Source organism: Mytilus galloprovincialis, chromosome 10, assembly GCF_965363235.1.
Source record: "Mytilus galloprovincialis chromosome 10, xbMytGall1.hap1.1, whole genome shotgun sequence".
Taxonomy (NCBI): Eukaryota; Metazoa; Mollusca; class Bivalvia; order Mytilida; family Mytilidae; genus Mytilus; species Mytilus galloprovincialis.
Window position 1 is genome coordinate 58,963,775 of NC_134847.1, and position 23,277 is coordinate 58,987,051.

General features: G+C 32.7%; 1 protein-coding gene across 1 annotated transcript; it reads right to left on the reverse strand.

Annotated features, from left to right (window-relative positions):
* Positions 1-242: 242 nt before the first annotated feature.
* On the reverse strand, positions 243-7,702 carry LOC143047973 (protein FAM221A-like). Its single transcript, XM_076221350.1, has 8 exons — positions 7,551-7,702; positions 4,749-4,827; positions 2,981-3,075; positions 2,355-2,554; positions 1,948-2,157; positions 1,491-1,604; positions 1,095-1,201; positions 243-630 (listed from the first exon to the last, which is right to left on the reverse strand). The coding sequence occupies exons 1-8, from the start codon at positions 7,625-7,627 to the stop codon at positions 526-528; spliced, it is 987 nt and encodes a 328-aa protein (XP_076077465.1). The 5' UTR covers positions 7,628-7,702; the 3' UTR covers positions 243-525.
* Between the last annotated feature and the right edge of the window lie 15,575 nt (positions 7,703-23,277).

Here is a 23,277-nt window from a genome sequence, read left to right on the forward strand (position 1 = left end):
AGGTAAACTCAGCAAAATCTATGTCTTACAAAGTTCAAGCTTAAAATACAATACAGTTATCTCCTAATTATTGGAAGCAAATCTGAGTAACTCCCCTGGTCAGATGTAGGACCAGGAAGATATATCATACTTTTGTAGTGGTGTATAACTGTGAACAGTTTCATCAATATCTGCATAGCCATATAGGAGAAGCCCTTTAAAGGCAAATGAACAATAGATAGATGGAGGCAGGGTGGTTCCTATTTTGGGTAAAATAATATATTTAAGTATATATACACATTTTACATCTTAACAAGTCACCCTAAACATGCTAAACTAATAAAGTGATAACTTTTTTAAAGGTTGTTTCCACAAGTGACAAAACCAAACACATAGTGCCAAAAATTGACATGCTAAAAATTTTACTACTTGGTGATTAAAACTGCTAAAATATCCCTTCCCCATAATATTTCAATTTTAGGTATGTCTTAGAATATCACAGTCTTGAATTTGATTCAGATTAAATTAATTGAGTATAACTTCAGTTTACTTCGACTTAGAATTAGTTGCTGGATTTGTCCTTCTTCCAATGGCTGGTTTTGACCTTGCTGCTACAACTCTGGCACGAGATCTTTCCCTTTCAGCCTTTTGCTACAAAAATATTGTTTTTAAATATTTTATTTACCAGATCTTATACTCATGCAAATATCACATTTTTAACAAGCAGATATTATTCATTGGGAAAAAAACCTTGATTCTTTTCTTTTATTTTATTCATTTTTTTTGGTAAATAACTCAAGTCACCATAAACTAATAAAGTGATAAAATTAGTAAATAAGTAATTTAGATTTGAAACACAACTTTTAAATTCCAAGTAAAGAACATCTGTTCTAATAAAGTCAATTTGTTATTATGATATTGGGTTTTTACAAAATTGTTGACATTGCAAATAAAAAAGAGGAGACATGCTGTCAAAAATAGTATTATAATTAATGTTAATAATCTATATATATTTTTTTTCTTTCAATGCTACATGTTTGTAGTGTTTAATGTCTATCGTTTTGTAATTAATATGCCTGTCTGGTTTTTTTTTCTACTTATTTTATAGAACTTACTCTCTCTTGATAACGACGCTCAAAATAATCCATGTCTGATTCATCTGGTCGTCTCATGGCAGACATTCTCTCTGCTAAATCTTCATCTATCTCTGGCTCTGTACCACCTAATAAAAATTAAAACTTAATTTGTTAATATCTACTTTAGAAAATAAAACAAAATTTTTATTGATGTAATTTGCCTCCCCTCTCCCCTTTTTCCAAAAAAAAAAAACAACTTCAAAAAAAAGAAAAGAAAAGTTACTGCAAATAATGCTAAACAAGGAAAATAGACATTAAACAATTTTGGATTTACTAGCATATTGATTTTTATTAGAATGTTTCTTCTGAAATGAGAAGTTTTTGCTCTATAATACTGATATTCCCTTGACTGACTGTTCATTAGCTTTAACATACCTTTAATGGCTCTTTGATTCATCCTATGTGTCTTGATGGATTGTACATTAGCTCTCAGGAAAGGATGGTCATGTGAGGTTATAGGTTGTTCTAAAAATTCTTTTGATGGTGCACCTATTAAAACAATATAATGCTCAATATGTTTTCCCTTGTAGGTTACACAAATAGACTTAACCTTTCGAAAATTTCTTTTGTTAATTTTTAATTAATAATTTGTATTTCAGTTTTCTTTTTAAATCATTCAAGTGATATTAGATGGTATTTGATCTTTTGTTTTGTATGATACCAAACTAGCGTCTCCTTTTATTCACAATAAAATAATAATGAACAGTGAAAATATTGCTCTGAGAAATTTTATTACATTTCTTCTAGAGAAGACAGAAATTTGAAAAAAAAATAATTGAAAAATTAATTACTAAATGGTGTTAAAAAATTACAGCTTATCGCATAGTGATACCTATTCCACTTGGATCCAACCTCATATATCCATCCATCAATGATGAGAACCCTGTTAGACCACCCATGGCCTGGTATGGAACATCTTGACCTACAGGATGACCTCTAGCTAACCTTTCATCTTTAGTTTCAGCTATCATATGATGTGAATGATAAGGTTCACCACATCCGCATGTGTAGGAGCTCCTAAATTCTGGGCATTTACAGCCTCCTGTTCATAAAAAAGTAGGATAATTTTACTTTTACAAGTCACTATTGAAATAAAAATATTGAAGTCAGATTGTTTTATTTTATTCTTTACTAAAAAATTATTTCTATTATATTCAATTTTTTGGTTGTTAAAACAATAAAATAAAATAATGTACATACAAACAAAAGGATGGTAGATAATTTAGGGAAAAAACTTACCTGATACACTTAATTTACATTTGTGAGGTTTTTTAACTGAATGTTCATCTGTAAAATGTTTACAAGAACATCTGATTGGTTGTGTGCCATTCTGTGGAACGTAATGGTAACTAACACAGCCACATCCTTTAACTTTACATGGTAACATTATAGGTCTCTCTGTCGGAATAGTAGTGAAGTCTGTTTTATGTTGTCTAAATCTGAAATAGAATTGAAATCAAATACAGTGTTTGTATAGTTTTATTTGGCTCTGTAAATTTCTAGGAATTATTTAATATACAAAAAAAAATTATTCCACTCTTATAACACCTACATTATAAATCTATCTGAGAGCATGCATTTTTTTTGGAGAAAACAAATATAGAAATCTCTATACATGCAGTCCTAAACTGTATTTCATGTGCATGAGAGTCTTTTCATAATATTAAAGCATCATAAAAATTGTACCCAACAAAAATGCAAATATGTACATTATATACATTAAATTAGTATAAAAGTCAAGTATAATGATAATGAACATTACAACTGCATAAAAGTTACACCTGATGAAATAAAATACAAATGCACATGGTTAAAAACAATTTCTTGTCATTTTTTTTCAATCAACTTAGTGAATCCTTTCTTACCTATGTTGACAAAAGCACAATGTTTCTGGTCCAATCATCTTACAGTCCATACCAGTGGAATTACTAAAGGATACAAACACCCGGTTCTCCATTCTCTGAAGAAAATAGGATATAATATTAAACATTAATTAAAATAAATTTATTCCTGGTTGTGCCATTTTAAAAATTGTGCACATGCATGCATCATATGTTATTTCTGTTGTTTATTTCAGATATCTGAGATTAAACAGTCCCTTTATAATCAATAATACATGCTGTTTTCCTCGTCTCCTTTTATCTTATAGGTTTAAGTCTCAGCCTAACCTGTATTTTCTTCATCCCTAAAATAAAACCTAATTTTTTAAGATGAGCTTGAATAAAAGGCAGTATGTAGTTACAATTTTATTAACTGTAAATGTTTTGCTTTGAATCCCAATGAACATTTTGAGAATTTTTTTAAAGAATATACCATTTAATTTCTACCAAAAATCTTGCATATTTAGAAGTTTATTTAAATAAATGTACATGACAATGTAAATTTGTGCTTACAATGTAATTACTTCTCAAAATAATAATAATTTGGGTTGACATTAAATCATTATTAAAACACTGAGTAAAACCAATAAGTTACAATGATATGTAGCTGACCAAGAACATATATGGAAAATAAAAACAAATAATATGTATGAAGTTTTTTATAGTGATCAATTCACATGGCAGGACACATTTCCATTATATATGTATTAAACCCTAAATGGTTTGAAGTCTTAGACACATTGCTGACTCTACAGATGTGTATTTTACAATGGCTTATAATGTTGGTGGATCTGAAGCAGAAGTTACAATTCCCGCCACAGATTGAAGTAACAAACCAGAGACCTGACATCGTCATTTGGTCCACCTCAACAAAACAGTCAATCCTGCTGGAACTAACTGTGTCATGGGAAGAAAGAATAGAAGATGCCAACGAAAGAAAGAGATTGAAGTACCAAGACCTACTTGCAGAATGTAGAGACAATGGATGGAGGGTTTGGTTATTTCCAGTGGAAGAGGGAAGCAGAGGGTTTGTTGGAAAGTCTATGTGGCGAGCACTTGGTATTGTTGGAGGGGAAAGAAGTAAGCTGATTGGTAACTTGTGTAAAGAGGCAGAGACAGCATAAATGTGGTTATGGAGAAAAAGGTCAGAACAGTGGAAGCAGTAAAGTGTAGAGGCAGGGATGGATAGCCATGTTGTTTCGGGCTGGGACTTGATCACCCCAGTCGGCGCACCTCTGGAGATTGTAGTGGACAGCGCCGAAACAAGCTAAGGAAGGAGGATTCACCTGAAGACGGAACCATGCATCTTTCCAACAGGATGCATTAAGGTAATTCATACTGATCAGGTGTAAACATAAACTATTCTTACCATTGGGAGAACTCTCTGCTTATAATCTTCATACTGATCAAGTGTAAACATAAACTATTCTTACCATTGGGAGAACTCTCTGCTTATAATCTTCATACTGATCAGGTGTAAACATAAACTATTCTTACCATTGGGAGAACTCTCTGCTTATAATCTTCATACTGATCAGGTGTAAACATAAACTATTCTTACCATTGGGAGAACTCTCTGCTTATAATCTTCATACTGATCAGGTGTAAACATAAACTATTCTTACCATTGGGAGAACTCTCTGCTTATAATCTTCATACTGATCAGGTGTAAACATAAACTATTCTTACCATTGGGAGAACTCTCTGCTTATAATCTTCATACTGATCAGGTGTAAACATAAACTATTCTTACCATTGGAAGAACTCTCTTCTTATAATCTTCATACTGATCAGGTGTAAACATAACCCCTCCATCATCATCACCCACAATTCTAAATAAAACATGGAGGATATTTTATTAATTTTGACTACATAACAGGTAATCTTCAAAATAAATTCAATCAATATCTTTTAAAGATTAAAAAAAGATTTGTGACTACTAGTCTTGTTGCATTATATTAGACTCAAGCTATTCAGATGCTTTTGTTTTTTTGTTCACAATATTTCTTAACAAAGATATTTTTAGGTTATATCATTTGAACCCTGTTTTTTGCCTTTCACTAGCTTTTTATTGTTTGATGTGTATTTAAATCGTAGGACACAATATACAATGTAGGGTCAATGTCAGAAAAATATAAACTTTTTTGTATGAGTCCCAGAAACTGGGGAAGGGAGAGGTTTTATAGAGCATGTGCAAAATACATAAGAGATTATATTTTTCTGACATTGAACTAATATTGTTTTTATACTGCTACTTTTAATTATTACATTGATAGCTATTCAAATTGTAACACAAATTCTTAATTTTTTTTTTTTTTTTATAGAAGCTGATTTAATTTGGAAAATCAATACATTTACAAAAAATACAAAAAGACATACTTTGAACATATAATTACATTCCAATATATTTATTAATCATAGTTTTGTTTTTTTTAAAGTTTTTTTAGTCTCTATCATTTAATATTATTTGTGTAATGACATCATACAGATTCCATTCAAAACACAACATCATAATATATGACATAACATGAATGTTATATAACCCATCAATCAAGTCAAAAGTACAGGCATTTTCATGCATGTCTGCAATTTTAATGCCCTGGTGTCTTTTTCATAATCTTAATCATGTGCCAAAATATTTTAGAGCCTTTTGTTTTTTTTGGTTTTTTTTAACGATAACAAATATTTTATTCAATCATTTCCTGATATATAAATACCTAAGTAGCCCAGGTTGCATACTTAGGGACAAATTCTTAACTTACTTTCCTCACTTCATGAACCCCTGATTGTGGAAAAGGGTGTTCACTGATGAAATTGATATTGTACAAAAATCTAGTTGTGTTACTATATTTATGGAATAAACACAACTTGTTGCAGTAAAATTATTATGGATAGTCAACCATTCCATCACAGGCACTTGTCTCAGAATTTTTTTTATTATATAACTTTATAATAAGGGGACGAAGTCTCCTATTATACAGTAGAAAAATTTAAAAAAAAAAAAAAAGTCGGGAAATTTTCCTTGTACTAATGAACTCAAAATCGTTAACTTATTTTTGTCACTTTTTTTAATTCCCGCATTTGCGCAGAAATCTACTTCCTTTATCGAGTCTCGTTGTCAGGAGACTTACTCAACGGATATATTTATCAGTCTGGTAAAATATAAGAAGGAACAAAATACCAAATTCATTTTTAATAATTCTTTGATATTAAAAAACATTACCTGATGATAGCGTTTCTTAGTTTACAATGAATATGACGTCATAACATAAATAACGTCACAACTAAAATCCCTAACAACAGAACCAAAATCGTAACATTACAGTATTGCCGTGTTTTTTAAACCATTTTGAAGTGTTTTTTTAACCCTGTATGCTAACATTGCCCATGTGAAATTTTAAAATTGTTTGTATAAACACTGAACGACAAAAATATGTGACGTATAAAATTTTCTGAAGCATATATATATTTACCATATTATGTGTTAGTATTGTCTTTATGTATCGTATATATTGTGTATTGTAATTATAAATATGCTTGATATTTTATTGAATAAAATATTATTATTATTATTAAGCAATGAATGTGTTTGTAGATAGATGTTTTTGTGTTCTGTTAAATTGTTCCTTTTAAAATTGTTACACTATGATGACTGCTGTACCCATATTTTGCGGTACCTCGAATGACCGAATAACACTTGTAATGACCGAATAACACTTGAAATTTTAATATTGGTGACTTTTAAACTTTGATTAGTGAATTATTATATATTATCGATGCATTTTATAACTTTAAAATGATTTACAAAAAGCAGATAAGTTCATAAAAAACTTTTAAATTTAGCGTGCACATCGAAAATGGGCGCGAACGGACCTGATACCAGAAATCACAATGGCCACCATGTTCGATGTACACACTAAATTTAAAATGATCTTTATGAAATTATCTGCTATCTGTAAAGCATTTTTAAGTTATAAAATACATCCATTATATTATATTTTTATTAAATAATCAATGTTTTAAAGTCACCAATTTGTACTAATATTAAAATTTCAAGTGTTATTCGGTCATTACAAGTGTTATTCGGTCATTCGTGTTACCCCATATTTTGACTATTTTATTGATTATGTCTTTTTAGTTCACGCATCATGGTAAATATAACGGAATTTGATGAGTCTGTCAACAAAGTGAGAGGTTTAGCGCTATAAAACCAGGTTTAATCCACCATTTTCTACATTTGAAAATGCCTGTACCAAGTCAGTAATATGACAGTTCTTGTCCATTTGTTTTTGATGAGACTGTCAACAAAGTGAGAGATTTAGCGCTATAAAACCAGGTTTAATCCACCATTTTCTACATTTGAAAATGCCTGTACCAAGTCAGGAATATGACAGTTCTTGTCCATTCGTTTTTGATGTGTTTTGTCATTTGATTTTGCCATGTGATTAGGGACTTTCCGAATTGATTTTCCTCTGAGTTCAGTATTTTTGTGATTTTTCTTTTTACATTAACCATGTTAACCAACTTTAATCAATTATTTTTGCTCGTGTAACACCTTTTATACTCAGCATATGCATCCACAGCAGATGCTGCAGATTTGTCAAATTTTAAATGATATTGTCTAGCTGCCATTTTGGTACAAATCTTTATCGTGTGATAGTTCAAATTCCTACGACTCTAGTCGCCATTCGTAAACGTGACTAAGGAACTTCGGTGTTTTCTAGACTCTTCGATCTTTTCTGTAAAAAAGGCCAATCGACATACAATGTTCTCGCCAGAACATTCCTTTACCATACCTTAAAGAGGTAAAAATAAAGACCAATTTAAACTTTAAACAATAGAGAACCAGAAAGGACTGGAACTGTCTGACAAAACTTCATTCAACTTATTGAAAAATTCAAAGTATCTGAAAACAGGAAGCAGGTGTCTGAACTTTGAAAGAGAAGTCCACACACATTACAACTCACCATAGTCCAGCTGCTTCCGGTCAATTTTTCGGTAAAAAAGCATATTTAAATTTATTATGTTTCTGTTACCTGTTACCTAATCTGTAAGTTCCGCCTCTGTCAGGCGCACCACCATACGGTGTAACTTGGGAGTTGCTATATACAGGGGCTCAATCACACCTTAACTACATGATTTATAATGGGTTTCATCATGAATTTTATGTTAACCAGGTATATACAAATAGTAACCATAAATGGGAAGTTAATATATACTTTAATGGGAAGTTAATATATATTTTAATGGGAATTTAAATTTACTTTAAATCATGGGAAATTTAATATATAAACTTTAAGGTAAATATGTACATGACTCCACTCCTGGCTTATTCATACTTCTACTTGCACAGTTCAAAACAGTTCTTCACATGGAATTAATCACAGTTTCAAGATTATTGTCAATTGAATAATGATGATAATTAGGTTATTTGAAGTAGCGAAGCTCTTCTTTGATGTAGTCTATAACAATAACCTCTAGATACACATTCAATATTAGAGATGTTGGATTCGTCTAGGAATTCAAAGGATGAACAGTCAATAATAACTTTGAGTTGTAAGTCTTCTGATGATAATATTTCATTATACACTTCCATATCAACACAGTCATATAACTTTACTAGTATAATATTTAGGAAATGTTCCTGTATGTCTCTCAATTTTTCACAATATAGAAGGAAATGTTTAATGTCCTCACTTCCTTTGCCACATAATTTACATGCTGAATTAGTTCCACCAGATCTGTCGAACTTAGCTCTGTCATGCTGTAAGGTATAAGTTCCACACATGATTTTTGCTTTTATGCTGGCCATAGTTGAAGTAAACGGCTCTGTTCCACAGCTATCCCAGACATTGTGGGTTTTTCCTTGAGTGATATTATTGACATTTAAAAACTTTAGAGATGACTTTGATTTTACATCAGATTTTAGAAGATCAATCCAATACGAAGAGATAGATTTTCTTACAATATTTTTCCACTCGATTTTCCCCGGAGGCACATTAATAAGATCATGTGGTGATGGTAAGCCATACTGTTCTGTTAAGTCAATAATTTTGACAAACCAACTATTTGAATCCCTTGGCATTACAGCCAGTTGTCTTATAGCAACATCACGCTCGACAGAACCATGGTTTCTGATGATATTACCGAAAAAATTCAGCATACGCTTATGCAATTCAGCCTCAACTGGAATTTGACCGAGAAGTAAGTAGACAGCACTAGTGGAAGTGCGCTCTGGCAAATGCTGGATCTGCTTTAAAAGCTTGGTGTAATATACGGAGAGTAATTTCATATCGGAGACAGAAAGTATTATGGAGTCTAATCCATACAAAAGTCTGGGTAGCACATAAATTTTCACCAGGTGCATAGAGACTTTAGGGTTAAGTCCATTCAAACCATGGAGCCCAGCTCCCATGAGGGCATACACTGTTTTCCTAGCTGTCTGAATTCTATTAGGTACACAATCTTTCACACCATATTTAGAATTGACATCATGATCTATACCAAGATGAGTCGCTTTAGCAGAATTTTGAAGCGGTTGACCATTCAGTGTAAATAAATGTTCAGTTTTACTTCCATATTGTAGAGTACATGACTTCTGGCTACTAATTATGTAGCGATGTTTATTTGCATAATCAGACAAGACATTTAACATTGTTTGCATCTCATACGGGTTGTTGGAAATCAGGGTAACATCGTCGGCAACAGTGGGTACTCCACAGTAAATAGAACCCAAGTGAGCACCAAGACCATTCATTTCAAATGTTTTCAGTAGTGTGTTTATGAAGACCTTATAGGCAGTCGGGGACCAAACTCCACCCTGGCGAACACCCTGGAATTCGTGAACTGGTTTTGATTTGATACTTTGCCACATTACAGAGGACTCCAAGTTCTTATACCACTCATTGAATAATAACCAATTGTCACCGGTCATTCCACCTTTATACATCTCTCTCATTAGCCCAGAGTGCCACACAATATCAAAAGCTTTTTGAGCATCACTAAACGTTATAATTAATTGTTTTTTTAATTTCTTAGCTTCAGCCTTGAGTTCAGTTAAGATTAATGCTGCTACCGAAGGACATTCCCCAACTGTGAAGCCTTTTTGCAACCGACTTTGTTTATCTTTAATAATGTTCACATTTTTTGATAGATGAAGTTTTTCCACAACTTTTCCAATAGTACTTGTTACGGTAATTTTACGATAAGAGTTAGGCATTTCTCTAGGTTTGCCCCCGTTTTTGAATACTGGATAACATATACCACTTTTTAAATTAGATGGGAGGTTAATATGTTGAAATATAAAGTTTACTAATTTCACTATAATTTTAATAACAGGTTGACCACCATATTTTAAATGTTCAATGGTAATACCTTGTTCATCAGCTGCTTTTCCATTTTTGAAAGACATTATACACTTTCCCACATCATCCTCAGATAAAAATTCTAGGGGTTCTTTATTAGTGTTAAAAAGATCCTGTAGTATTTTTACATCATCTTCGACCAATTGTTTATAGCTGTTATCAAAAAATTCATTATCAAAAGGGGTAGACAGCTCTTGAAAATAGTCAGCCCATGTTTCACAAATGGCTATAGAGTCACTAAAAATCTTGTCATTATATCTAAGAACAGATGTTGATATATAGTTTTGGTCCCGTTGGCGTTTGATAAGTTTATAAAATTGTTTTTGATCAGTTTCACGAAGTTCCATTATATTGATAAGGTTGTCTTGACGTTTAGATGCTTCAAGCTGTCGCTGAGCAGACCTGAGATCTTTTTTCGTTTGTTTCAATTCATTAAAATATTTGTTATCTTTGCTTTTTGGTTGACCAGCTTGTTTCCATTTCCAAAAACAATGTTTCTCTTTCCTAATAATATCCACAATATGTGGAGGCCAAACTCTGCCTTTCCTACGAGTACGTGATCCAGAATTTTGTTTAGATGGGACAAGCTCCCTGGCTGTGTCAGTAACAATTTCACACAGATTATCTATAAAATTATCAAGCGATTCCAAATCTAAATTTTGGAGTTCAGAGTCTAGTTTATGGCTCAATTTTCTTTCATATTCATTAGTGTCAATTTTATTCCAGTCAATTTTCCGCACACACTTGTTATCTGAGTTAGTCGACTCATCAATAGACTTTTCCATTGGAACAGTTATAGTAATTGGATCATGTGTAGAGGTGTTACACAGCTCTCTTGTCAGTACGTTATAGGATGTCACAATATCAGTATTAAGAATAAAGTAATCAATTTGTGAAGAGTCTTTCCCATTAAAATGAAAAAAGTATCTTGTTCTTTACAAAGTTTAGGTAAAGAGAGATTATGTTCATTGGCAAATAGTTTAAAGTCAATATCTCTAGTGTTACTACTGTTACGATGAAACGAGGCGTTCATATCTCCTCCAAGAATAATTGTATATGAGTCATTATATTTTTGAATAATTTCCGAGAGTTCATCCAATATCGCTTGGTAGTCATCACGGGAATATCCATTTCCTCTTGTTGGAAGGTATACACATAACAGAAGTATTGGTTTTGCTAGTTTTATTAAAACCCCAATAATTCTGTTTCCACCATCCGGAATTTCTTTAATAATTGTTGTGCAATGTTTTTCTATACATAATTGAAACACCAGCATGACCCCGACTTCTTTGAATAGGAATATCGAATTTATCATCATCAAAGCATTTAGTATATGAATTAAAAAGGTTAAAATCATCATGAATTCTATATTTATCTCTAGAATGCAGCCAATGCTCTTGAAGCATAATAATGTCAAAATGTTCACTAAGATTTTGAAGATATACATTGTTGCTTAAAAATCCTTCAATGTTAAAAGATAAAATACGTAAACTATCTACACCATCAGCTTCATCTAACAAGTCCTGACCTGACCTAGACTTATCTCTTCCCAGTCGGAGGGGTGCATGCACGGGGTGCTCGGATAAGATTGACACACCTTTCGCTGTTGGTTTATCATTTCCCTGTTCGGTTGTGTATTTGCACAGATCGGCACTTTTGGAGATAATGTTATATTTTGTACAGACTTTTTCCTGCCTCTTGGGCGATTGCGCATGTCTAAAAAAGTACTATCGATACTACCTGAAGTTGCCTTTTCAGGGGTTTGCATTAAATAATTATCCATTTCATTTTCAAGGGGATCATTTATTATTACAACAGATTCATCCCGTCTGGCTGGCGTACAGAAATCATTATAATTATCATTGCAAAAATTGTGTAGAGAACTATTTTCCACATTTTCAGTTATGTCAGATGGCATATTATTAGCCTGTTTATGTGTTCTATGGCGATTGTTATTGTTGTTACCATTGCGCTTTCGTCTACCCCTTTGTTTCTCAGGGTTATGTTTGTTGTATATATGATGAATATGCATTTCATTAACTTTATCTTGTACGTTTGCCATTTTATTATCTTGCTTGATTATATCAAATTCAAGAGTCTTAATTCTTTGTTCCAAAACCCAGACTTTTATGGAATCTTGCTCGGCACTATGATGACAATGAGATTGAACATTGTGTTTTTGTGAATTTTTAACTGATGGATAATCCTCATTTTGGGATAATTCATTGGCAAGCTTCTGCTTATGTATACGGAGAGAATGCTCTAAGTCTAATTTATCACTTTCTAGAGTTATAATATATGACCTACTAGTAGTTAATTCTTTTTGTAGGCTAGAAATATCAGTTTGTAACTTATAAATTGTGGAGTCTTTAGCTCTTAATAACTTTTCTTTCTTACACAGGCAATCTTTAAGATGCGCAATTTCTTGTTCATAAAAATATCTTTTACCAGTGTCATCAGGGTTGTTTGTACTTTTTCCAATTTCAGAATGTGCATCTGGAACATGTGGAATATTCAGTTCATTTGGTACTACTCTTATGTCATGAATATCACCCAAGTTAGTTGATACAATTGACCTTTGTTTAGAGACGCTAGGTTTTTTTTGGTTGGATTTCTACCCGTTGTTTTACTACATTAATAGGCGATTGATTGACACCATAAGGTGTTCCGAATGGACGTTGTATAGCAGAACGAAGTTTTTGCACAGATCACAGATCCAAATACGGAGAGTTTATAAGTCTTTATTTGCACTTGTTTCCTCACAATTTAATCTTATAGGTCACTATACCTTGTTTAGATAATTATTTGAGGCATTTTTGTATATTGCACGGTGTTTTGAACCAATCTATTTTGCTGGCCTTGCCGGACGGCCATCAAAATTTTCAGCGCCATTTTTGAATTCTAAAATTTTGATAAATAATTTTTATTTTTCATACAGTAAGTCTAAGTATTTCTGTGACTTATAAATAATTAGAATAAATAAATTCATACTTTTGGTTAATAATTTTGATCAACTAAATAAATTTTTCTATACCAATAGTTGACTTTAAAATATTTGACCATATATAGTCTTTTGTTTAGACCCCTTCCCCTTTTATTTTCCAAATAATTTTTTTACTGCATAGATAAATAGTTAAATTTAACCTTTAAACACACTGTACTTGTGTTTCAACTAATATCCTGTGTTGGACTGATAGAAAACCTAGTATTCTGTTCCTCAAAAGATTGATACATGTCTGAGAATAAAATTATAAAGTCAAGCAGATACTTCAGAGTAAATAAGAGAGATATTCAGGATAAAACAGCCCAAAGCCAACCCATTATTATATCTGATAGTAAAGGAAACTACACAAAGAGAGCTATAACAACTGAAGATTTCCTAAACATAAAATTCATCACCAAAAAAGGACAAAAAGTACAGCAAGCTATTGATTGGGCCGAAAAAGAATTACCATCAATCTGTCATCAACACAAAAACATCACATTTTATATTTGGCTAGGAACTTGTAATTTAACTGAACTTAACAGAACTACCAGATACATCTCTCTTGTGAACCAAAACGACTCAAACGTCAGATATCTAAGAAGAAAATTCATCGAACTTAAGGAACTCATCACTAAAATAAAACCAAAATCAAAAATCATCTTCTTAGAAATACCGCCATACTCTATTCAGCGTTGGAACAGATCTCAAGGCCACAAAAACCCGGACATTTTCAGTGAAGACGACCAAACACTTCAAAACCAGTTATACCTTTTAAATACCTTCATCCAAGAAATAAATCAATCAGCAGAAAAATCACCAAAATTTGATCTTGACATTCGAAAAACATCTAAAAGAAAAGGCGGTACTGACGAATACTACAACTTTAATCTATACAGAACTGACGGCGTACATCCAAATTTATTACTAGCAAAGCTCTGGATGAGAAGAATAGCAACCAAAATTCTCCATCAATGTTATAGATCTATAGAGTAGAATAGTATACTATATATATATAAACTTTATACCAACCATATTTATCCATTCCATATACAATAACATTCATATATAGAAATATTAACATCTTTTATATAACATTAGTCTATATTGTATAACCTGCAAATATAGAGATATATATCTACATACTCATTAAACCCTGATATCGGAAGATATAAAAGTTAACTGGAAAATTCTAATCAAAGCTAGCTTTCAGTGGGGACGCCCCGCTGATTGCACATTAGCCTACATAGAACTTCCTTGCTAAAAGAAAACAACAATGTCTAAAGTGAAAAAATGAGTATCCAGACTAGAACATCAGCAAGAACCAAGAGCAAACCTCAGCCCTATACACCAGCTAAATATGAAAACTTTAGTATGAATAAAACCAGGGCCTTGGACAAAAAACTAGAAGCATGTAATAGAGCAATGGACATAAAAATTGAGCAGAAACATCAAAACTACATCCTAGAGCTATCAGCAGCTGCTTATGAAGTTTTAAAAGGGGAAATAGACATATACTTTGAACAACACTCTACTTACAAGCTCTTGCCCAAACACCAGCATGATAATCAAGGGCTATGCATCAGAACTTCACATTCGGTCAGAAATAGAAGTAATAACAGACAACTCTATCGTATCAATCTATTCCATACTACATCAAAGGTAGAGGTTAATGGCCAAGGTATGGAACTCTTCCTGACACACATTGAAGATATAAAAGAAAGAATGAAATCAAGAGGAAACTATAAGATTTACAACAAACAGATAGAGGAACAGATAAACATAATCAAGAGAAATGAAGCTGATATAGAAATAAGTGGAAAACAGGATGAATCACTTGCAACAAATAATCAACCTAAAACCAACCACATAAATAGAATACTTGTATTCAAAGGGGCAGAATGTATACAAAATACAGACAAAGAATTATTAAGTAACTGGAATAGAGCCATTGAATGGTCAGAAGATGAACCAACACCCAGTCAGGACACAAGTGCAGTCAACATGTCTACTATACATAACTACTGCGCCATATGTAATCAGACAGCACAACCAGAAACATCCATAGATTGTATTGCATGCAGTCAACTGTTTCATTATACATGTGAAAACATTGATCCTGTAAGGATAAGCCAAACTGAAGAAGAACAATATTCATGTAGGAGTTGCTCTATTATGGACATGGACGTGGTAAATATATCAATGAGAAGCAATAACTCAATTATAGATACAGAAGAAACAATACCAAAAGTACTTCTAGAAGAACAAGACTCGACAGAGGATTATAGCGAAATAGGCCATATAGTTAAAAATATGCCAGACAATACATCTAAAGACAGTCCAACTAGAACACAGATCACGGAAGAAGAAACAGGAAATTCTAACACAGAAGTACTAGACATGCTAGAAATGAACAAAACGGCTTCATACAAACAGCATAACCAAATGGTACAGAACAGCAGGAATGTACAAATAGAAAATGTAGATGAGCCAAAAAACATCAAGGCAAAACCGAAAAGGCAATATAAGTGCAAAAATATAAATGAAACTACTCAACAGCTTGAAGATCAATTAGCACAATGCAGAGCAAGACTAGTCATAATGGAAGATACCAATAGAGACTATAGAAATACAATCAATCTACTTAGGATGCAATCAGAAGAAAGCACTATTGACAAAAGTAACTTAAAAACCTACCAGCCAAATTGTGGCTGTAGCAACAATTCGCAGGAACAGACTATAAACAAAGTCGATATGATGCTGAACAACTTCCGACTAGAAATGGAAAATAGAGACCTAAGAATAAAACATCAAATGGAGATGAATGAATTAAGACACAAACTGCAAATAATGGAATGACAGAAAGAAGTAAGAATGTGACAAAGACCAGGAAGTCATGAATATTATCCTTATAATCAGAATATGGACAATACTAGGAACTCAAACCAACACCAAATGAGTGATCAGCATACTGGTGTACAGCTTATAAACCAGCAATCCAGGATTCCTAACCAAGCCAATCCACCATTCATGACACCTATGGCACCTCAACACTATAGCCAAATACCAACAGAGCAGAGCAGAATAAATCCTGGCCATATTCAAGCGCCAATGTACCACAATAGCAGAATACAGGCTATACCTGTAAATAGTCAAAGTAGCCACCATTACCCTGGCCATAGAAGTATACATGTACCAACTGGCAGTATCAACACTAACATGATACAAAATGCACATTTATACAGACAACAATATAGGATGACTGCACAACCTATACCACAAAATATAAATCACCACCAAGGATATAGTCAACAACAGACAAGCAGAAAGGAACAAAGTCAAAGAAACATCAATAAAAGATTTTATGACCAAAGAACAAGCATGCCAGTTATAGCTAAACAAAGTCATGCAGAAGAAATTGAAAGACAAAAACAATTGCAACAGCTAACAAATCAGGCTGATAATATTAACCAAATAGACAAAGAACCAACAGAAGAAGCTAGACTGACCATCAATCTGACAAATTCAGCTGCCGCAAAAAATGATGAAGTCAAAGCACATACAGAAGTAAGCCATCAAGTAGATGTCACGCCCAGAACTGGTCTTATAACAACGGCTTCTAGTGGGGACGCCCCGCTGGAAGCGGTCTGCCATCAGAAGTTCCCCTCTCAAAGGGGGGCCAATGTTGGTGGTCCTAAGCATCTAAAGGGACTAGTTCAGGCTGACAATCTAGAAGCAAAAGAAGATGGGAATAGAAAGAAACCAAATCATTTTTTAGGCAGCGGTCGATCAAACAAGATAAAAGGGAGGATATCATTATAGGTACACTCAATGTACAAAATGTGAAATCAAACGCCCTCTATATCAAAAACTTGTTAAGGGATGTACATGTGTTATGCATTCAAGAACACTGGCTTTTTAATGCGGAAAAGAAAATCATAGCTGAAATTACTGAAAATAGCGGATACATAGCTAAAAGTGTTGATGATAATGACGACCCAGATTTCAACGTATCAATGAAAAGGGGATATGGTGGAGTAGCCATAATCTGGAAAAAAGAAATTAATGAAAATATAAAGGAACAGATAGACGGTGGAAATAGAATACAAGCCATACATATTCAACAAGGAGACAAACCAATATGTCTTATAAATGTATATATGCCATCAGATAGCAAAAATGCAGACATCGAATACAAAGACACATTGGCTCAAATTGATGAAATGATAGAGAAATATAAAGACACACACGAAATTATAGTATGTGGAGACATGAACGGGTCACTTGATAGAAGCTCGACACCTCATGATAAAATCCTAAAGACATTCTGCAAGGAAAAATGTATAGGAAATACTGAGAAATGCCCAGTAAAAGAGACATTTTATCACCAGAATGGTATGTCGAAAGGACAAATTGATTACTTCCTCTTCAAAAGTAACTCAGAAATCATTAACAAAATCAGACAAATTCATGTCCTTGATACTGACCCAGAGAATACCTCGGACCATGTACCTGTTATCTTGACACTGAATAGTCAACTGAAAAAAGTCAGGGAAAAAGCAACAACTATCATAGCAAAACCTAAATGGACTGACTGCGACCATCAAATTTATAAGGAAGTCATCAATAAAGATCTACCAAAACTCATGCAAAAATCAAAAGGAATCATTGAGCAAGATATAAGAAATCTAGAAAAATTGCTACATAAAGCCGGAGAAGCAGCAATCCCAAAGTATAGAAGAAAAATCAAAATCAAATCAAAGGGAAAGGCGATATGGAACGAACAAATAGATAAGGCATCAAAGCAATCAAAAAATGCATATAAAGTATGGAGGCAACATGGAGCACTTCAAGAAGGAAGTAATGAGCTCAAAATCAAAATGACAGCTGCAAAGAGAATACTTCGAAAAGCACAAAGACAAGCCTATGCCTCGCAGAGAGAATCAACAGCGGGAAAAATTATGAAAGCTTCAAGTGCAGATACAAAACTTTTTTACAAGCTTATCAACATGCAAAGAAAAACACCACTTACTAATACCAAGATACTGAAACTAAATGAAAAGACTGCAGAAGATGGACCAAGCATAATGAACATCTGGCAAGAACATTTCCAACAACTAGCTACACCAACAATAGAGGAAAATTTTGACACTGACAAATTAGAGCTAGTAGAAATACAAAACAATATAATAGAATCCATAGAAAGGGAAAAAGGTCAAGGCATAGAACTTGTTAATGTAAAGGAAGTAAATAAAGCTATAGAAAAACTTAAAGCAGGAAAAGCACCCGATGAAGATGGAATTTCGGCAGAACACTACAAACATGGGATGGAAGAGTTAACTCCCTTTATAGTACATCTGCTAAATTTAATCTTAACATATTTGGATGTACCAATCTTCCTAAAGACAGGGATTCTAACACCAATCCTAAAGAAAGAAAAAGACAAAACATTACCATCTAGCTACAGAGGAATAACTGTAACTAAAACCTTTGCAAAAATATTACAAAGTATATTGAAGGATAGAGTTGACTCTGTATTTAACAACATACAAAACTCCCTGCAAAGAGGCTTTACAGAAGGAGTATCATCACTATGTGCAGCATTCCTCACATCAGAAGCAATCGAAGAAAGTAAGAAATTAAAGATACTGCTGATCTTAATAACTCTTGATGCAGAAAAGGCATTTGACAAGCTAAACCATGAAATACTATTCAACAAACTGTACCATTATGGAATAAAAGGAAAACTCTGGATATTACTGAGAAACTTGTATAAAGGAATGAGCATTAAGGTTAAATGGGAAGGGCAATGTACAGAAGATGTAATGGTGCTACAAGGAATTCAACAAGGTGCAAAACTATCTACAACGCTATATAAATGCTACAACAACGTCATACTAGATAGCATATTAAAAAGTGGACTTGGAGCATGTATTGGTGATATACAAGTCCCTGCGCCAACATGTGCCGATGACATTGCTGTTCTGGCAAATAGTACTGCAGATGCGCAAGGAATATTAGACATAGTGCAACACCATACAAGCAGAGATCTAGTCAAAATCAATCCAACTAAATCTGAAGCTGTTCTATACAATGCAAAAGGCTCAAACATATCAACATTGCAATTTGAAGACAATGACATCAATATAACCAATGAAACCAAACATCTAGGTATCAAAAGAAACGAGCAAAACCGTGCAAATATCTCAGAAAGAATAAGAACCGGTAGGGCAACAATATACAGCCTTCTTGGAGCTGGGTTACATGTCAGAAGGGGATTCTCACCAATGGTCGCATACAAGCTATGGAGAACATATGCAGTACCAAGAAGCATATACGGACTTGAGGTGATGAACCTACTTGCAAAAGAAAAGGATATGCTAGAACTGGCAGAGAGAAAAATCCTCCGACAAATTCAAGGGCTTCCAAATAATACAGCAAATATGGCTGTCTATACCCTGGTAGGAGCAGAACCTATTGCCATCACATTAGACAAAAATGTACTTACCTTCTTCATGAATATTGTTCGAAATTCAGGAACCATAGAATGTGAAATTCTGCGCCGACAAATAGCATTTTCAGACCTAAGAGGAAAAGACTTTATCAACAGAGTAGAAAAAAGAAAAAACTCTATCAAAATACAATTTGAAATCTAGCAGCTACTACATAGAAAATCCACTGAATAAAATCGAATGGAAAAGACTAGTAGAATAAAGATCAAGGAATACTGGAAAAATGAATGTCATAATGAAAAAATGGAAAAAACATCACTTAAATACATAGAGATACAGAACAATCCATTAAATGAAGCTCACAATATATGGAAAAGTGTAAAAAACAATAGTAAAGATGTAAAGGCAGGAGAAATAAAAGCAAGAATAAGTACTCAAACGTACATATTCCAAGCCAAACGAGCTAAGTTCGATCCGAAAGTTAACCCGATGTGTACAATCTGTGAACAGGGAAATGAAGATCTAGAACATTTTATTCTACACTGCAAAGAATTAGAGCAAATAAGATCTAAATACTGCTCAAAAATTGAACTGACAATGGATGAAATTGATACCTCAACATACAAGAAGATCATACAACAAGGGAATTTACTGCAGCTCATAATGGACTGTACTAGCAAAGACATAAACTGTTACTCAACTGTGTATGAAAGCATTGAAACTCTGGCTAGAAATATGTGTTATGAGATGCACTTGCTGCGCACAAAAAGGATAAAAAACTTGATCACAAGTACAGTATAAGCAAACTTTTTAAAATAAAACAGTTCATTACTAATAGTATATCATCTTACTATTTTATGACTTATAAGTACATGTATTTAAAATAAATCTTCTCTTTTTAAAATTGTAAGATATCAGTTATAATTTAAAGAATAATGACAAGATCCCCATATAGTAAAATAAACTGTGAAGAAAATTTATGTATATATATTAGCTCAAATTTTTCCAAACCCCTACCATTTTACATAAGTCTTATAAAATATAATTTTCATTATAGTTCCTGATGTATTTATAGCACTCTTAACTAATAATTATAAGTAATTTTAATTTGAGACCATTTTAATTCTTATTTGTAAATATATGCAGTTGTCTCTTAAAATTTTCTTACAACCCAGCACATATGAATTATTATATATCTTTTAAAACTTTATGATGACAATCCATTGAATTAATTATGATATTTATCATTTAATGATTATTATAACCAAATTCAGTCATCTGTATATAATTATTTGTTTCCTTATGTTTTAAGGTGTACATAGTTGCTAAAACTATACCCTTTGGGTAGTGCTCCACAATTAATGGAGGAATATACAAGAAACTGAACTGAACTGCTAACCAAGTATGAAGTCATTCTATTACATAATACCTGAGGGAAACATAACAGAAATATTAATTGAAGGGACTGACAAATCTAAAAAAAGAACTGAAAAGTGAATTCATTATAGCGCCACTCTAGTGAAAGAATAGGATGTTAAAGCAGTTTCACACAAAGAAGATGCAAATGTGTCATCAAAAGCAAACTATGAAGATGTCATTTAATTTTTGCATGTTAAGCTTGAATGAAATGATTAAATTATGAGATACAGCTGAACATATGATCACATATGTTCATATGCTAATTTCCTATAAAGTAATATAAACAGAAATAAAGTTAGTTTCAAGATTTATCTTCTGCTAATGAGAAACATGAATCATCATGATGTCCAGTACATGAGCTTATGAAATAACAAGAGTGCACACACTGAAATGTCTTGCCTTCTTTACTGAAATCATTGATATTATGTTGATAGTCCTAAATATAAAGCTTACTACAACTATCACATCAACTTAACATGATCCAAGAAAATGAGGTCAAGGTCATATAAATCAAACAAGAAATACATGAACACTTTACAATCATTTAATACACTACATAAACTATAGTTGACCTATTGCCTATAGTTATTAAGAAATAGACTTAACCAAGAAAACTAAACATTGACCAATGAACCATGAAAATGAGGTCAAGGTCAGATTAACCATGCCAGGCAGACATGTACAGCATACAATTCTTCCATACAACAAATATATTTGAACTATTGCTTATAGTTAAAATAAACAGACCAAAATACAAAACTTAACACTGAGCAATGAACTGTGAAAATGAGGTCAAGGTCAAAGAAAACCTGTGAGACTGACATGTCCATCACAAAATATTTCCATTCACCCAAATATAGTAAACCTATAGCATATAGTATTAGAAAAAAAAGACCAACACTCAAAAACTTAACTTTAAATCATGAAAATGAGGTCAAGGTCAGATGACCCCTGCGAAGTGGACATGTACACCTTACAATCATTCCATACACCAAATATAATATACCTATTGCATCCAGTATAAGAAAAAAAATAACCAAAACACAAATCTTTTAACTCTAACCACTAATCCATGAAAATGAGGTCACGGTCATTTGACACCTGCCAGTTGGACATGTACACCTTACAGTCCTTCTATACAACGAATATACTAGACCTATTGCTTATAATATCTGAGAAATGGACTTGAGGTCAAGGACAATGGACATGTGACAGATGGAAACTTCGTAACATGAGTCATCTATTTACAAAGTATGAAGCATCCAGGTCTTCCACCTTCTAAAATATAAAGGTTTTAAGATGTGATCTAAAGCCACCGTGGACGCTGCCGCCGAATCACCATCTGTATGTTGAAACAAAAGTCGCAAGCTCGACAAAAACAAAGATTTTTTTTTGAAAAGGCTAAGGCTTTCATGAATTTAATCAGCTTTTGGATTGAAGCAGAATTGTGCCTTAAGTTTCTGTTTAACTGTTTTATTTTCATTGGTAACAATTCCATGGATTTATTTTTCATTGGAAAATTTTGTACCTGAATTTAGTTTAAAAAATTCTGTAATGAAGAATAAATTAATTTGTACTTGGTTCAACACTAAAATGTGTTATTAATCTATACTAAGGAATCCAAATAAAATTAACATCCTACAAATAACAATGAAACCACTGCAAGTTAAAAATAATATAAAGGTAGAAGAATTGCATGATACTTGTTTCATACAATTCTATGGGACTACATTTTACTATATTTTCTCTAACAACCACTGTTCTCCTTGTAATCAAACTTGCAGAATAGAGAATGAAATACAAATCCCTTAATACTTTTCTAAACTTGCCCTGCTCATTAACAAAAGTGTGTGTCAATAAATTTACAGCTCCACAGTTTGCAATGTTATCTCTGTTTAGCAAATGGTAATAAAATGCTTTCCTGAGCGCAACCTGATCCGAATCCTGAACAGTTGGGGCCAATTTGGAAACAATATTCATGCTGTCTTAATTTGGATTGTGATGAAATTTTTTAAATGATAAAGGTTTCTGACACAAAATAAATGTTGTCAATACCAATCTATT

What these genes read in the sequence shown, in the direction of transcription:
- LOC143047973 (XM_076221350.1), bottom strand. Translation starts at nt 7,627, where the DNA reads ATGGCAGCTAGACAATATCATTTAAAATTTGACAAATCTGCAGCATCT. An exon ending in GCATATGCTGAGTATAAAAG is followed by an intron (nt 4,828 to 7,550) that starts GTGTTACACGAG and finishes TGTTTTATTTAG; the next exon opens with AATTGTGGGTGATGATGATG. An exon ending in GTTGGATCCAAGTGGAATAG is followed by an intron (nt 1,605 to 1,947) that starts GTATCACTATGC and finishes TTGTTTTAATAG; the next exon opens with GTGCACCATCAAAAGAATTT.